The sequence below is a fragment of the Bos mutus genome, chromosome 3 (genome assembly GCF_027580195.1).
Source record: "Bos mutus isolate GX-2022 chromosome 3, NWIPB_WYAK_1.1, whole genome shotgun sequence".
In the NCBI taxonomy this organism is placed as follows: Eukaryota; Metazoa; Chordata; class Mammalia; order Artiodactyla; family Bovidae; genus Bos; species Bos mutus.
In genome coordinates this window covers 55,016,335-55,034,818 of record NC_091619.1, presented here as the reverse complement: position 1 = coordinate 55,034,818, position 18,484 = coordinate 55,016,335, and the positions used below count along the sequence as shown (strand labels likewise).

At 37.1% G+C, this 18,484-nt stretch overlaps 1 protein-coding gene across 1 annotated transcript in view; it reads right to left on the bottom strand.

The window, feature by feature from the left end:
• Positions 1 to 18,484, bottom strand: part of SELENOF (selenoprotein F) — a 43,680-nt gene that overhangs the window by 11,639 nt on the left and 13,557 nt on the right. Inside the window, exon 3 of the mRNA XM_005888423.3 lies at positions 5,736 to 5,799. Within this exon, the coding sequence (XP_005888485.2) occupies positions 5,736 to 5,799 (64 nt within the window). The remainder of the gene's footprint in view (positions 1 to 5,735; positions 5,800 to 18,484) is intronic.

Here is an 18,484-nt window from a genome sequence, read left to right as displayed (position 1 = left end):
GTGTATGCCCAGCAGGGGGATTGCTGGATCATAAGGCAGTTCTATTTCCAGTTTTTTAAGGAATCTCCACACTGTTCTCCATAGTGGCTGTACTAGTTTGCATTCCCACCAACAGTGTAAGAGGGTTCCCTTTTCTCCACACCCTCTCCAGCATTGATTATTTGTAGACTTTTGGATCGCAGCCATTCTGACTGGTGTGAAATGGTACCTCATAGTGGTTTTGATTTGCATTTCTCTGATAATGAGTGATGTTGAGCATCTTTCATGTGTTTGTTAGCCATCTGTATGTCTTCTTTGGAGAAATGTCTATTTAGTTCTTTGGCCCATTTTTTGATTGGGTCATTTATTTTTCTGGAGTTGAGCTGTAGGAGTTGCTTGTATATTTTTGAGATTAGTTGTTTGTCAGTTGCTTCATTTGCTATTATCTTCTCCCATTCTGAAGGCTGTCTTTTAACCTTGCTGATAGTTTCCTTTGATGTGCAGAAGCTTTTAAGGTTAATTAGGTTCCATTTGTTTATTTTTGCTTTTATTTCCAATATTCTGGGAGGTGGGTCATAGAGGATCCTGCTGTGATGTACGTCAGAGAGTGTTTTGCCTATGTTCTCCTCTAGGAGTTTTATAGTTTCTGGTCTTACGTTTAGATCTTTAATCCATTTTGAGTTTATTTTTGTGTATGGTGTTAGAAAGTGTTCTGGTTTCATTCTTTTACAAGTGGTTGACCAGATTTCCCAGCACCACTTGTTAAAGAGATTGTCTTTAATCCATTGTATATTCTTGCCTCCTTTGTCAAAGATAAGGTGTCCATATGTGCGTGGATTTATCTCTGGGCTTTCTATTTTGTTCCATTGATCTATATTTCTGTCTTTGTGCCAGTACCATACTGTCTTGATAACTGTGGCTTTGTAGTAGAGCCTGAAGTCAGGTAGGTTGATGCCTCCAGTTCCATTCTTCTTTCTCAAGATCGCTTTGGCTATTGGAGGTTTTTTGTATTTCCATACAAATTGTGAAATTATTTGTTCTAGCTCTGTGAAGAATACTGTTGGTAGCTTCATAGGGATTGCATTGAATCTATAAATTGCTTTGGGTAGTATACTCATTTTCACTATATTGATTCTTCCAATCCATGAACATGGTATATTTCTCCATCTATTAGTGTCCTCTTTGATTTCTTTCACCAGTGTTTTATAGTTTTCTATATATAGGTCTTTAGTTTCTTTAGGTAGATATGAAAAGGTCAGTTTTCATCTCAATCCCAAAGAAGGTCAATGCCAAAGATTGTTCAAACTACCGCACAATTGCACTCATTTCACATGCTTGCAAAGTAAGGCTCAAAATTCTCCAAATGAGGCTTCAACAGTAGGTGAACTGAGAACTTTCAGATGTACAAGCTGGATTTAGAAAAGGCAGAGGAACCACAGATTAAATTGCCAACATCCAATGGACTACAGAAAAAGAAAGGGAATTCTAGAAAAACATCTACTTCTGCTATTGACTAACTAAAGCCTTTGACTGTGTGGATCACAACAAACTGTGGAAAATTCCTCAAGAGATGGGAATACCAGACCACCTTACCTGCCTCGTGCAAAACCCACATATAGGTCAAGAAGCAACAGAACTGGACATGGAAAAGTAGACTGGTTCCAAACTGGGAAAGGAGTATGTCAAGGCTGTATACTGTCACCCTGCTTTTTAACTTATATGCGGAGTGTACAGTGTTAATTGCACCTCAGTCATGTCCAACTCTTTTGCGACCCCATGGACTATAGCCCACCAGGCTCCTCTGTCCATGGAGTTCTCAAGGCAAGAATACTGGAGTGGGTTGCCATTTCCTTCTCCAGGGGATCTACCCGACCCAGGGGTTGAATACAGCTCTCCTCCACTGCAGGCATATTTTATACCATCTGAGCCACCAGGGAAGCCCCCAGTGTAACTGTATAATGTAATATTATTTAGCCATAAAAAGGAATTAAGTTCTGAAATACACTACAATATGATGAATCTTAAAAACACATTAAGTGAAAGAAGTAAGTAAAAAAAGACCTCATATTATGATTCCATTTATCTGGAGTCAGAAAATCCACTGGAATAGAAAGCAGACTAGTGGCCACCAGGGGCTGGGAAAGTGGAAATGAGAAATTAAAGTGTGTGTCCTTCAAACTGTGGGCAGGACTGAATGGAGCTATCTTTCCTTATTGAGGTCAGGATCCCTGTCTCCTCCACATGGAAGCACAAGAAAATAAACTCAAAATTTCTAAGAAATCGATCATTCTAGACCTCAATTATAAAGTAAAAGGCAGTTCTATTGTCAGCCCAGTATCTGCACCCACCAATCAGGCACTCCTTTTCTCAGGAACCCCTTTGGACCACTTCAGCCTCTAAGATAATGAGCCTTCCAAAATATGGATTTTTAACAAATTCAAACAGTTGTACATCATGTGAAATGCTGGGTTGGATGAAGCACAAAGTGGAATCAAGACTGCCGGGAGTTAATATCAATAACCTCAGATATGCAGATGATACCACCCTTCTGGCACAAAGTGAAGAGGAACTAAAGAGCCTCTTGATGAAGGTAAAAGAGAAGAGTGAAAAGGCTGGCTTAAAACTCAACATTCATAAAACGAAGAACATGGCATCCAGTCCCATCACTTCATGGCAAATAGACGGGGAAACACTGGAAACAGTGAGAGACTTTATTTTCTTGGGCTCCAAAATCACTGCATACAGTGACTGCAGCCATGGAATTAAAAGATGCTTGCTCCTTGGAAGTAAAGCTATGACAAACCTAGATGGTGTGTTAAAAAGCGGAGACGTTACTTTGCCGACAAAGGTCTGTCTAGTCAAAGCTATGGCTTTTCCAGTGATTATGTATGGATGTTGGACTATAAAGAAGGCTGAATGCTGAAGAATTGATGCTTTTGAACTGTGGTGTTGGAGAAGACTCTTGAGAGTCCCTTGGACTCCAAGGAGATCCAACCAGTCAATCCTAAGGGAAATCAATCCTGAATATTCATTAGAAGGGCTGATGCTGAAGCGCCAATACTTTGGCCACCTGATGTGAAGAGCCAATTCATTAGAAAAGACCCTGATGCTGGGCAAGACTGAAGGCAGGAGGAGAAGGGGATGACAGAGGACAAGATGGTTGGATGGAATCACTGACTCGAAGGACATGAATTTGAGCAAGCTCTGGGAGATGGTGAAGGACTGGGAAGCCTGGCATGGTGCAGTCCATTGGGGTACAAAAAGTAGGACACGACTGAGCAACTGAACAGCAACTAAAAATGTAGGCCACAATCTATAGAATTGTTAGGATACAAACCAAATTTACAGAATTATACTCTGTATTTTAACAAGACCCCCGGTGACATATACGTATGTTGGTTTAAGATACTATGAGACCACCTAAGTGGAAATGTCAGTCACAGTCTGAAGTGTGGTGATAAACAAAAGAACAGTTTGAGTTAAAGACATAAATTGAGAGTCACCAGGTGAACACTGCAGTAGAAACCGAGGGAGTGGGGCACCATTTAACAGAGTAAGAAAAAGGGAAAATAAGAACACAGCCTGTGACTGACCCCAATATTTGAAGTTCGGGTGGTAGATGAGATGCCAAAAAAGGAGAATAAAAAAACCTGTTCACACAAGTGAAGGGAAGAGAGAGTCAAATGCTAGAAAGTCATTGTTATTCAATTCTCAAAACAGTCCAATAAGGTAGATATTAACTGATTTTATACCACCTATTAACCCACTTTATAAATGAGTAAATTGATGAAGCTCATGCTAATCAATCAGTATTCCTTTCAGTAAAACTCAGAGATAACATAATCCTAGGCATCACTCAAGAAGTGAAAACCTATTTGCTATCTCATTTGTATATTATTTTAAAATTCCTTTCTGTATCCAAAGATTTATGATTCTAATACAGAGGCTGGCAAACTACAGTCCACAGGCCACACTGGCCTCCCTGCTTTTATAAATAAGGTTTTACTGGAACACAGGCATATGTATTCATTTAAATATTTTCTATGGCTGCTTCTATGCTACAAAAGCAAAGTTCAAAAGCTGCAATGGATACACTATTGGCTTTAAAGCTGAAAAGTATTACTATCTGGTCTTTTAGAGAAAATGTTTGCTAAGACCTACAAAATCAGGGGAAATTTACATTTTTTATTTTGGAGGAGAGACAGACTGCAGACACATCCTTATCATGGTAAGACTCGTGCATAAGAAGGAAAACATACTCAACATCATTGCTCTGATGTCACTTAAGTGATAGAACACTAGATCCAACATACAACAAGAAATTTTTATACCTACAGACTTTCCTACTTAAACAACCGTAACATGGAAAACCAAAGTATTCTAGGAGGTATATCTGGAACTGGCTAAGACATGATTTGGGACTTCCTTTCCCCCCACAAAACTTGAATTAATTAATGCGGATAAGACATTTCAAATTTTTAATCCTTCTCTCTAGAATAATTTATCATAATTTTTTCCTTCTGTTTCATGACATGGCTAATTTAAATAAACTTAAAAAATGTACTAGTTTCTCATGGGCTCAGAAAATATTGATAATATATTAAATATGGCTATGGATTAAAGAATTATACAATCATTTTAATTTAAATTGGTTTGTAGTAATTAAATATTTATACACAGAATTGAAAATCTAATGTTTCAAAAGGAAACGACAGTATGACCACATATACCCACAAGTTTGATAATTTAACTATACATAAAAATATATATATAATTAAGTTGTAATCCAAAGATTAATAAACTACACTCAATCTTTTAAAGACTGAACTAGCAGCTGTAGAAATTATTATGGACATGATAAAACCTGACATCACAAATAGAAGCGCTAACTGCAATCTACTCTTGACCTCATGAAAATCTGAGTCACAAAAAATTATTAATAAGACAAGTCAGTAAATATGAGTAATCAATATAATTGAAAGGAAATGTCAAAACATTTTAGGAATAAGAATGATCACTTTATCATTCGATAACTGATATTAAAAAAAGCTAAAACAACTCTGGTACAATTCTGAGTTTAAGTGTTTGAGGCAAAATTAATCCTAAGAGCAAGGAATTTTCTCCCCAAGTAGAAGCTGTTATATTCTGTGCTATATCAGAATACGTTCTTATTCTAATAAAGAATGTGTTTAATTAGATGTGCATAAGCTCTGGGTCTCAGATAAAATGTCCCTAAGTCAAACTCTTTGATTACATTTCTGTACCAAAAGGAACAATATTTTATTATAAATAATTCTAGGCCAGCAATAAAGGGCATGTGTTAACATGGGCAATTTTACATAATACTAAACCCCAAAAATGCTCTTGCCATTGAGTAAACAAGTCAAGAAACCACAGGAAAGGCAGCAAAAACAGAATGAGGTATACAAATATAGCACTTACGCATTTCAGTTTACAAAAAACACTTCATTACCTTCATAAAACTGATTTTCAAGTGACATGCAAGAATGGAATAGAAAAGGTTCAAGTCTTTTTGGAGATACAAATCTCCATTACTGTTTGCTGTCAACCAAAAAAATACACTTTCACAATTATCCTTTCACATACTTATTTATCTTTAATGAAGATGCACTTGTATGATTGATTTCCTTTCTTCTACACCTCAAGTTTTATGGTATTTAATTTTCTTCTTATTTTTGTGAAATGTTGATTTTAAGTTATGAACTGAAATTTATACTAGAGTTAATTTTACATACCTTGGACTTGAGGGAACCTCCCCAATTTTCATCCACAGACTTCAAGAATAGCTCCTGCATACAGCTGCAAAAGAAAAAACAGGAATTTAAAAAACCAATATAAATTTTAAAAATGTATCTATAAAATAAATATAAAATTTCATAGTATAAACATTCCAGTTAAGCAGATATATAGATCAAACAAACATCAGAAGAGAAAATGAAGGCCTAAGGGTATTAAACAGTAGAGGTATTCAAACCCTTCTTGGAGTACACTCACACTTATTCAAAAAGACTGAAGAAGATATGAAGACTTGACAATGAACTTGAATAGGTAAGCTGTCCTAGGAAGTTTTTTACAAAATTTTAAAGATTTCCTAGTTTTACTTTTAAGGATGCTAAGGTGAATCCAGGTGTGTATCCATCATCTATTCAACAAAAATATTTAATGAGAATTCCTTTTGGTTGCTTTTAAAATTAAGTGATCAATGTTTTAAAATTAAATAATACAAAACCCCAATCAATACCTTTAAAAAGTAATTAGAGTCCTATGTGTAAAGATATTACTGAAAACTCAGTAAAATTTCATTATAAAGAACTTAAATGCAAATATTTCTCTTAATGAAATTCAGCTGAAATGAATTCAATGGTAAATGTTGCTTTTCTATCTACACATTCTCTTTATAATAAAAAGATTATAAAAGACTCAAATGCAATGATTTTATTGCAATGAATTCAGCTGAAATGGATTCAATAGTAAATATCACTTTTTTGTAGCTGTAGAGCATTGTCCATTTTTTGGTAGTGACTTGGGAATGCTGTGACTCTGAGAAGACGGGCAATTATAAAAACATACTACATCCATTTTACTTCTTCTTAGCTTTTAGTCATTTTTTTGTTTTTTAGTTGTAGGTCCAAGAGCTAAAGATAAATTTTACTTTTCAAGTTCTAAAATAGCACAGAAATCACGTGCACTATGAATTCTTTTTTCAGACACTAAAAAATAAAAGCACAAAACAGAAATTTTTAAAAAAACTCCTTAATTCCAACTCCTCCCAACACAATGACTTTAAAAAAACATTCTGGGGATTCTGGGTTGGATCAATAAAGTTCTTAAGTTTTGAGAGGCACAGCTACTCAGAGTCTGATTGAATTTGTTTTCATTCACACTACTCATGGACACTCTGAAACACTGATGGATTTCAGATTAAGAACTCTGATGATCTCTAAGATTCTTAAATAAGATTTGGTTAATCTTGGTTTGCTAATCCCACACCCCAAATCTTTAAAAGTATAAGGCCATATTACCAATGAGCTCATAAAAAGATTCTAACATCACTAATCAATACAGAAATTAAACCAAAACCACAATTAAGATACCACTTCACACTCATTAGAAGCTATTATAAAAAAAAACAAAACAAGTGATTAAGTAGGATGTGGAGAAAATGGAATCCTTGTGCACTGCTGTTGGGAATGTAAAGTGGTACAGCCACTATGGAAAACAGAATGGTGGTTCCTTTAAAAATTAAAAATAGAATTATATGATCCAGCAATTTCACTTCTAGGTATATACCCAAAAGAATTACAAGCAGGGACTGGAATAGTTATTTGTGTTATTATTCAGAATAACCAAAAGGTGGAAGCAGCCTAAATGTCTACTGACAGATGAATGGCTGACCAAAATGCAGTATCAGATCAGATCAGTCGCTCAGTCATGTCTGACTCTTTGCGACCCCATGAATCGCAGCACGCCAGGCCTCCCTGTCGATCACCAACTCCCAGAGTTCACTCAGACTCACGTCCATCGAGTCAGTGATGCCATCCAGCCGTCTCATCCTCTGTCGTCCCCTTCTCCTCCTGCCCTCAATGCCTCACAGCATCAGAGTCTTTTCCAATGAGTCAACTCTTCACATCAGGTGGCCAAAGTATTGGAGTTTCAGCTTTAGCATCATTCCTTCCAAAGAAATCCCAGGGCTGATCTCCTTCAGAATGGACTGGTTGGATCTCCTTGCAGTCCAAGGGACTCTCAAGAGTCTTCTCCAACACCACAGTTCAAAAGCATCAATTCTTCGGCGCTCAGCCTTCTTCACAGTCCAACTCTCACATCCATATATGACCACAGGAAAAACCATAGCCTTGACTAGACGAACCTTTGTTGGCAAAGTAATGTCTCTGCTTTTGAATATGTTATCAAGGCTGGGCATAACTTTTCTTCCAAGGAGTAAGCGTCTTTTAATTTCATGGCTGCAGTCACCATCTGCAGTGATTTTGGAGCCCAGAAAAATAAAGTCTAACACTGTTTCCACTATTTCCCCATCTATTTCCCATGAAGTGGTGGGACCGGATGTCATGATCTTCGTTTTCTGAATGTTGAGCTTTAAGCCAACTTTTTCACTCTCCACTTTCACTTTCATGAAGAGGCTTTTGAGTTCCTCTTCACTTTCTGCCATAACGGTGGTGTCATCTGCATATCTCAGGTTATTGATATTTCTCCCGGCAATCTTGATTCCAGCTTGTGTTTCTTCCAGTCCAGCGTTTCTCATGATGTACTCTGCATAGAAGTTAAATAAACAGGGTGACAATATACAGCCTTGACGAATTCCTTTTCCTATTTGGAACCAGTCTGCTGTTCCATGTCCAGTTCTAACTGTTGCTTCCTGACCTGCATACAAATTTCTCAAGAGGCAGGTCAGGTGGTCTGGTATTCCCATCTCTTGAAGAATTACATACAAAGGAAGGAAGTTATGACACATGCTACAACAGGGATGACAACTGAAAGCATTATCCTAAGATAAGGCAGCCACAAAGGTATAAATACTACAGGATTGCACTTTTATGAGGTACTATGAGTAGTCAAATTCAGAGACAAAGTAGAATGGTGGTTGTCAGAGGTTGGTGGGTGGTGGTATGGAGGAATTATTGTTTAATAACTATGTTTCATGTTGGGAAGATGAAAGTTTTGGTGATAGATGGTGATGAAGCTTGGACAACAACGTTAATGTACCTGATGTCACTGAATCAAACACTTAAAAACAGTTAAAATGCTTAATTTTATGTACACTTTACCATAATTTAAAAAATAAGGCTATATACAAATTTGGTTATTAGATTTATCTTCTGTTTCCAAGTTTATGATCCCTTGGAAACACTAAGTGGAGATTCCATTACCTTAGATGATGGCATTCCTCTATACCATTGTTTCCCTAAATTCTTCGTATCATTACACAGCGAAAACAGTAACAATTGTTTGGAGCACTGGGGTAAAAGAAGTTGCTGCTTAGAACTGGAGATGACTAGCCTGGGGGGCCGGAGAAGGCAATGGCAACCCACTCCAGTACTCCTGCCTGGAAAATCCCAAGGACGGAGGAGCCTAGTAGGCAGCAGTCCCTGGGGTCGCAGAGTTGGACATGACTGAACGACTTCACTTTCACTTTTCACTTTCATGCATTGGAGAAGGTAATGGCAACCCACTCCAGTGTTCTTGCCTGGAGAATCCCAGGGATCGGGGAGGCTGGTGGGCTGCCGTCTATGGGGTTGCACAGAGTCACCCACACCTGAAGTGACTTAGTGGCAGCAGCAGCAGCCTGGGGGCCTCTGCTCACTTGAGTTCCCATTTGGTTGTCCCAAAGGACTCAAGGATCCTAGCACTCTCGTAACCCATTTTTTGCACCACAAAACATGAACTGATTAATGAAAAATATTAGAAACGTATTTTTTAATGACTACACAAGCTCAGATGTGAGCTTCTTAAGGAAAATTTCATGTGCTTAAAGCATTAATTTGTGATGCTAGTTTGGCATTTTTAAGAATTTGCAGTGTTCATAGGAAAATATGTTTTTCGTGGTGAATAAATGCAGTAAATTAACTACAAATTGTGGTAAATTTTCAATGCCTTATAATCATAAGAATCTTTGGCAACACATACATTCACGTACAAGGAAATATATGCTACTCAGAATTTATCAAGGGTATGAAGTATGAAAGGGTTAAAAAAAGGTTAAAATTTGAAACTTCCTTGAATTTCACCTTTAGCGTTTTTACTCTTTAAAGTAACATAAACATATAAAAACTGACCTTCAAACATTTGTGGAAAAATATCAGTTGAAGAAAAATCAAAGCACCAAGTTATATAACTTCTATATAGCAAGCTTTTATTTTGCATATATTACCAACACCGAGTTGGTAGGGCTCTCTTCTATGTGCGTTAAAGAGAAGCCTTATTTGAACCGATAATCTAACTCTAGGCACTATTCCATTAGGATTATATTACACTGACCCAAATAATTTAAATGGAAATATACAGACACCTTTAGAAAAATATGAAAACGATGTACAAAACTGCATTTCCCCTTTTGGCATCCATACCTATTTCCATATTACTTATTGCCAGTTTTCCTAAATTTTTGATAGCATCCTTCAAATGGGAAGTGGAAATATCTAACTACTTCAGCCCTATAACTAATTCACCTTATTTGTAACAGGATTTTTGAATATTCCAATTTCCCTTTCATTTAAAAAATAACTGATTTTTATTATTCTTAAAATAAATTTCAGCTTTGCAGTTATATTTTGAGCATTACCAAAATTATTATTTATAAGCTACCTTAATTTAAATTCTGTACATTTCATATATTTTCCTAATATTTTGAGACCATGTACTCCCTTCACTGTTGAAAGACTTCCCTGGTAATTTATTTACTGTTGAAATATAATGATTTCTTTCCTAACTGACCAACCTCTTGTTACAAAATTTTAGTTAGAGCCTATAATGAGGTTTCTCATATAAAAAAATCAGCCGAATTCTTTACTTTGTGGTGATAACTTTGCCACAATTAAAAGTTTTACTATGTAGCTATAAAATGGATCAGATTAATAGTAAGACAAAAAGATCAGTCTATGCTATTTTCTACCAGATAGCTAGATTCCTAGGTAAGTTAAGGCAACATATGTGAGTTTTGTAAAATTTCCAAAGAATTTTTAAAAAGTATTACATTTAACTTTTACTGCCACCATCATACTACCACCATTACAACAAATCTATAAACCTTGTCCAAGTAAGAAATATTCTGCTACTTCTCAACACTAAATATTTAATACTTTTGTTGGTGATGGTATCAATGGCTCTGAAGAAACATTACAATGAGAAACTAGTTATTTAAAATAAGTCAAACTATCAAATTTTCATACAGCATGGTATGTTAAACAAGGAGGCTACCACACAGAGGTGGTTCTAGGCCATGAGTGACTTACGTAACCAAACCAAAACCTAAGCCTATAAATGCTTTAAAGTTAAGAAATTAAACCTGAAATTCAGTTCAGTTCAGTCGCTCAGTCATGTCCGACTCTTTGCGACCCCATGAATCCCAGCACGCCAGGCCTCCCTGTCCATCACCAACTCCCAGAGTTTACCCAAACTCATGTCCATCGAGTCGGTGATGCCATCCAGCCATCATTCTCTGTCATTCTCTTCTCCTCCTGCCCCCAATCCCTCCCAGCATCAGGGTCTTTTCCAATGAGTCAACTCTTCACATCAGGTGGCCAAAGTATTGGAGTTTCAGCTTTAGCATCAGTCCTTCCAAAGAACACCCAGGACTGGTCTCCTTTAGAATGAACTGGTTGGATCTCCCTGCAGTCCAAGGGACTCTCAAGAGTCTTCGCCAACACCACAGTACTAAAGCATCAATTCTTCGGCACTCAGCTTTCTTCACAGTTCAACTCTCACATCCATACACGACCACTGGAAAAACCATAGCCTTGACTAGACGGATCTTTGTTGGCAAAGTAATGTCTCTGCTTTTGAATATGCTATCTAGGTTGGTCATAACTTTCCTTCCAAGGAGTAAGCGTCTTTTAATTTCATGGCTGCAGTCACCATCTGCAGTGATTCTGGAGCCCCCAAAAATAAAGTCTGACACTGTTTCCCCATCTATTTCCCATGAAGTGATGGGACCAGATGCCATGATCTTCGTTTTCTGAATGTTGAGCTTTAAGCCAATTTTTTCAGTTTCCTCTTTCACTTTCATCAAGAAGCTTTTTAGTTCCTCTTCACTTTCTGCCATAAGGCTGGTGTCATCTGCATATCTGAGGTTACTGATATTTCTCCCGGCAATCTTGATTCCAGCTTGTGCTTCTTCCAGCCCAGCATTTCTCACGATGTACTCTGCATAGAAGTTAAATAAGCAGGGTGACGATATACAGCCTTGACGTACTCCTTTTCCTATTTGGAACCAGTCTGTTGTTCCATGTCCAGTTCTAACTGTCACTTCCTGACCTGCATATAGGTTTCTCAAGAGCCAGGTCAGGTGGTCTGGTATTCCCATCTCTTTCAGAATTTTCCAGTTTATTGTGATCCATACAGTCAAAGGCTTTGGCATAGTCAAGAAAGCAGAAACAGATGTTTTTCTGGAATTCTCTTCCTTTTTCCATGATCCAGCGGATGTTAGCAATTTGATCTCTGGTTCCTCTGCCTTTCCTAAAACCAGCTTGAACATGTGGAAGTTCATGGTTCACGTATTGTTGAATCCTGGCTTGGAGAATTTTGAGCATTACTTATCTAGCGTGTGAGATGAGTGCAATTGTGTGGTAGTTTGAGCATTCCTTGGTATTGCCTTTCTTTGGGATTGGAATGAAAACTGACCTTTTCCAGTCCTATAATTACCAGTCATCAACTGCTTTTGCTGCTGCTGCTGCTAAGTTGCTTTAGTCGTGTCCGACTCTGCGACCCCATAGAGGGCAGCCCACCAGGCTCCCCCGTCCCTGGGATTCTCTGGGCAAGAACACTGGAGTGGGTTGCCATTTCCTTCTCCAATGCATGAAAGTGAAAAGTGAAAGTGAAATCGCTCAGTAGTGCCCGACATTTTGTGACCCCATGGACTGCAGCCTACCAAGCTCCTCTGTCCATGGGATTTTCCAGGCAAGAGTACTGGAGTAGGGTGCCATTGCCTTCTCCAAGTCATCAACTATGTTTTCCCAAATAAGGTAGCTTAAGCTACAGCCAATCAAAACATATCGCTGCTTTGCTTCCACATCGTCTCTAAGTTCTATCCCTAATTCCTGTTGGTAGGGCACTTTTAACCACTTCCAGCTGGGTGTTACCCAGTTTGAATTGATTTATGCTTAAACCATTAAAATTTTTAATAGGCCTCACTGTATCTTTTAAGAGTATAGTGAAAAGAGCTCACGTTAAAAAATCAAATGCGTATGTGGGTCTAGTTCTAGTTCTGCTAGTTACAGACAGCAAATCATTCTCTCTCAGCTTCAGTTTACCATCTGAACAAGAAATATTCCCAGGGCTTCCTTGGTGGTCCAGTAATTAACAGTCTATCCTGCAATGCAAGGGCCACAGGTTCAATCCCTGGTTCAGGAAGATCCCACATGCCAGGGAGCAACTTAGGCCTGTGCACCACAACTACTGAAGCCCCTGGGCCCTAGAGCCTGTACTCCGCAGTGAGAGAAGTCACTGCAATGAGAAGCCTGTGTACCACAATGAAGAGTAGCCTCTGCTTGCAGCAAGGAAGGTCCAGCACGACCAAAAAATAAAGTAAACCTTTAAAACAACAACAAAAAAGAAATATTCCCTACCTTCCAGAGTTGCTAAAACAAATTCAAAAAAAAAAAAAAAATCACAAAACACACAAAAAGCCTGGATTATTTAGATACTCAATACGTTAAGAATAGTGAATATTTTCTTTCATGCTATCGGTTATGGTTAAGGTGTGTATCCATTTTCATAGAGGCCCTGAGAGCCTGTTCAAGGATGTTATTCATTGTTCCTGTTACTAGAATTTCTTCACATTTTCCTCTCCACTTCAAAATTTCTCAAGCTTTCAAATTCACATGACCTTAGAGCAGTGTTTTCAAGCCTTACTGTACAACTATACACTTGAATTATCTAAGATTTTGAAAATTACTGATCCTTGGAACTCACCCCAGTTCAAGTAAATCAGGAGAGTTGGGTTGTGGTCTAGGCACCAGTTTTTTGGTTAATATATACTACTTTTAAAGTTATTCAAGTGACTGTAATGTGCAGCTGGGGATGCCTTGGACTACCCTCAACTATTAAAGAGGCAAAAATTACAAAGCAATCAAATAGTAGTAGACTTTTGCTTAAGAGACTAGCTAAATTAAGGTAAACCAAGTGAACAATGACTAAAGCAAGATAAATGCTGTAATACTGTTTTTCTTCTCATCAGTTCAGTTCAGTCGCTCAGTAGTTTCTGACTCTTTGTGACCCCATGAACTGCAGCATGCCAGGTCTCCCTGTCCATCACCAACCCAGAGTTTACCCAAACTCATATCCATCGAGTTGGTGATGCCATCCAACCATCTCATCCTCTGTCGTCCCCTTCTCCTCCTGCCCTCAATCTTTCCCAGCATCAGGGTCTTTTCAAATGAGTCAGCTCTTCACATCAGGTAGCCCAAGTATTAGAGTTTCAGCTTCAACATCAGTCCTTCCAATGACCCCAGGACTGATTTCCTTTAGGATGGACTGGTTGGACCTCCTTGCAGTCCAAGGGACTCTCAAGAGTCTTCTTCAACACCACAGTTCAAAAGCATCAATTCTGCACTCAGCTTTCTTTATAGCCCAACTCTCACATCCATACATGACTACTGGAAAAACCATAGCCTTGACTAGATGGACCTTTGTTGGCTAAGTAAATTCTCTGCTTTTTAATATGCTGTCTAGGTTGGTTGGAAGAATCATTTGCAGCCATACATTTTTAATTTTTGAAATCCTCTTTTAAAGCAGAACTTTAGAAAAAAACTGAAAGTAGCACTGTGATGAAAATGACTTAATGTTAGGTTAGCCAAAGGAAAAACTTTGACTGCTGAACAGAATTCAGATCTGAGCAGCAACTATTTTATTGGTCTTATGAAGCCCTGAGAGAAAGTGAAAGTCAAAGTGTTAGTTGCTCAGTCCTGTCCACCACAGACTGTAGCCCACCAGGCTCCTCTATCCATGGGGATTCCCCAGGCAAGAATACTAGCAGTAGGTTGCCACTCCCTTTTCCAGGGGATCTTCCCGACCCAGGGATGGAACCCAGGTCTCCCGCACTGCAGGTGGCAGATTCTTTACTGTCTGAGCCACCAGGGAAGTCTCCTCTGAAGGGCTCCCTGCTCTTAATTAAAATGTAGGAGTTTAAAAATAAGGAAGCATAGCTATAAAATGATAAAATCTAAGCATTATAATATTTAGAGATCTTAAATGAAAAAACTATTATGATAACATTTAAGTATACGCGACCCACTCTTAGAACAATTATATCACTAGTGGTAAAGAACCTCCCTGCCAATGCAGGAGATACAAGAGATGTGAGTTCAAATCTTAGGTCAGGAAGATCCCCTAGAGAAGGGCATTGCAACCCAGTCCAGTATTCTTGTTTGGAGAATCCCATGGACAGAGGAGCCTGGTGGGCTACAGTCCATAGGGTCACACAAAGTCAGACATGACTGAAGCAACGTAGTACACACAAACGTTATTTTTTAAAGTCAACTTTACTTTTTTCACATACATCTGGAGAGCAAAAATATATTAAGCAGAAGCTATTTTTTTTCTAAGCAAAATTTAGTCAGTTAATTCTCAGAGAAAATGTTTACAACTAAAACTATGTCTAGGGATCTGCTGATGTTATAAATTTTAATTCATTATTTATCAAAGTCATTCCTATATTTTCTAATATTTTTTAAAGTACCTGTAATGCTAGAAACAAAAAGCTACAACTACACATGAGCAAATAATTAGAGTACTAAATATTTGCGATCTTATAGTAAGCTTTTGTCAAGATTCAGTTTAAGTTACCTTAAGTGTATAAGGCAAACGTTATATTTATTAACATTTTCATACACACTCTGACTGATGGCATTCTTGTATAGGAACAATGAACGAATACAAAGGATTAGGGAAATAAGTTGGGTTTTACAATTTTAGCAAACCAACCTGGTAAATATAATGCTCTAAAATCATATACCTGAGATCAAACTATTCATTTTTAGGTGTTTTCTACCAAACTCCGCAAAAATATAAAACAATGACTGTGTCTAAAGAAGCTTCCTCTAAGTTAAAAACAAGCTAGGTAACAACTACCTTAAATCAGGCTCTGAAGAAAGTAAGAGGATGCTGAGGGAGTCTTGCCATAAAGATACAATCACTGTTCCACTAAAAAGCTCAATGAAAATGTAAAAAAAAAAAAAAAATGTTTCTCTGACATCACCACAATCTAAATTAGACCATTCTAACTATGAAATCTGAGGAAAAGAACAAGGCTTCTTTCAATACTGTGGTAAGAAACAGAATTTGAATATACACCTAAAACAAAGAGAATTTCATCACCAAGAGGTTAAGACTTTAACGATCAGATTTCCACCTAGAAGCAAATATATTCACAGATACAGAGCACACACATTCCCATACACACTTCAGCTATAAGTATGAATAATTCAGGGTATAGTTTGGGAACAACATATTCAACCCTACTAATACCTAGGGAATATCACACAATGTATAGAATAATGACACAATGCCACTATATTTCCTGAGGTCAAAATATCCAGAGCATGGTAAAAAAGACCCTAAGCTTGAATATCTTAAAGGTAAGCAGTTTTAAAAACAAAACCAACTAGCCCCTTGGTAATATGTATAAATAAAGAAAATGGCAAACAATTTAGTGTAAGTACTCAATAAAAAACAAAAGTCAATGTATAAAAAAATTCAATAATAAAAAAATTAATTAATTTTTGCTAAGTGTTTGAAAAGTTAACGTATATTTCTGTTAATCTGAAAATCTGAGATTGAGATCCTGTTAAAACACAGTTCAATATCCATTCAATAGTCTCGAAAAATGAACATGAATGTGCCACAATGACTCTGAGGTAGGTATGTTTAGGAAATGTGGCTGTAAGACAGCCTGGAGATAGATTATGAACTACTTTAAGGATTTATTTCTCTTTTAAATTTTATAATCTGCAAATGTGACAGAATGTTTTAACATGCTTAGAAGCAGATTCTGATTTGTAAATATCTAAAAAAAAAAAATTAACTACACTTATTTTTTATATTAAAGATAAAGCAGGAAAAGCTGCTTTTCAAAGAAAGTTCAATTCTTTGTGTGTTTCCATTACCATCCAATAGTGAACACCACGGTCATAAAAAAGGAGGCAATTATTATCATTTGCAAGAAAGATTACAATTATCTGAAATAAAAAATAAGAGCTGGCTCAAATTAAATGATTTCTATTAAAATTAATCACCTAATGTATTTTCACTTTAAAAACAGATACCAAAAGAGCTGCAATAATTCAAAAGTTAAGCAGTATACAAAAATGAAGAGCAACAATGTGAAATTAGAACAAAAGAAACGAGGCCAGTCTACACATTTTCACTTTTTGCCTGCTCTCTGAAGAGTATACTATCTATTTTAGAACTTATTATGGTACCGAGATAAAATTCATGGCCTGCCACAGTAGAACTTAACACGTCTATCTTCAAAAAGAAAACTGAAAAGGCAGTTTGGAACTAAGGGATGTATGCCTTACTAAAAATTATCCTCTGTCGCTGTCTCTTTTCCCATCCACCATCATTGCCCTTAGGGGCTACCTTGTAGCTAGATGGAATTTTGTTGTAGCCTTGTGCTGAGGTTAGCAGTTTCTGACATAAAAACACTGCAAAGTGTCCTCACTCTTCCCTTCCACATTTCAATCCAGTTAGTCAATAAATCCTGTAGTTTCTTGTTGCCTAAATCTATTTCAGATCTGCCCCTTCTCCATTTTTACTACAGTGTGTTAGCTTAAGCTCCTTCCTGCATCTTTCCTTTGGAAGCTGGCATCTTAAGTTCTTTTTCTGCCAATGGTACTCCTTACTACTCTATCAACTATCATTCACAACACCAACAAAAGTTATTAAAACACAAATCTGATGTCAATTTACTGTTCATAGTCCTTAACTGTCATCACCTGCCTATAGGGTAGAGTTCAAACTTCTTACCAAGGCACACAGGCCCTACTTACTTACCTATTGTTCTCTCTCTTCATAATAAGCTCTCTGATTCATCTTAGATGGCCATCTCTCTCATGATGACTCTGTTCCTTTTCAAATACTTTTCCTTCTGCCAGAGATGACCTTCTCCTAATCACTTTCCAACTTACCATAAGCATCAACTTCTACATAAGCAAGGGGTAATGTTTACCTGACCTGTCAAATGGTTATATCCTTTCTTCTGTGGTGCTTTTATACCATTTGTTTATAGAACTTATCTCTCTGAGTTCTTACTGTTTTTAGTTCTTCTGTTGGTCACTTCCATAGTGATTAACATGGCTGTTTCTATAGTTCTTGATTATGCCAACTTTAAGAAATTTATTGATTCCCCTCCTCCTTCCAATTTTAATTTCTAATTTTTTTTTAGCAGTTACATTATTGGATATTATGTTTTATCCCAACAGAATATCCTGCCAAATGCATTCCAGTAGTCCAATTTCCATGTCTATTTCTTCGAGTCCTCTAGGACAGTGACTACTGTCTTATTTTGGCATTCTCAGAGCCTACAGTATGAAGTAATATTTAGTACATAAACAAAGTTTATTTTGATTCTGAAGTAGGTATGTCTGAAAGAAATGCAGTTGTAAGACAGCCTGGAAATTAATAATGATTACTTTAAGGGTTTATTTTCCTTATAAATATTACAATCTGTAAATGTGACAGAATGTTTTAACATTCTTAGACAGAAGCTGATTCTGATTTGTAAATACCTAAGAAAACTGACCACATTCATTTT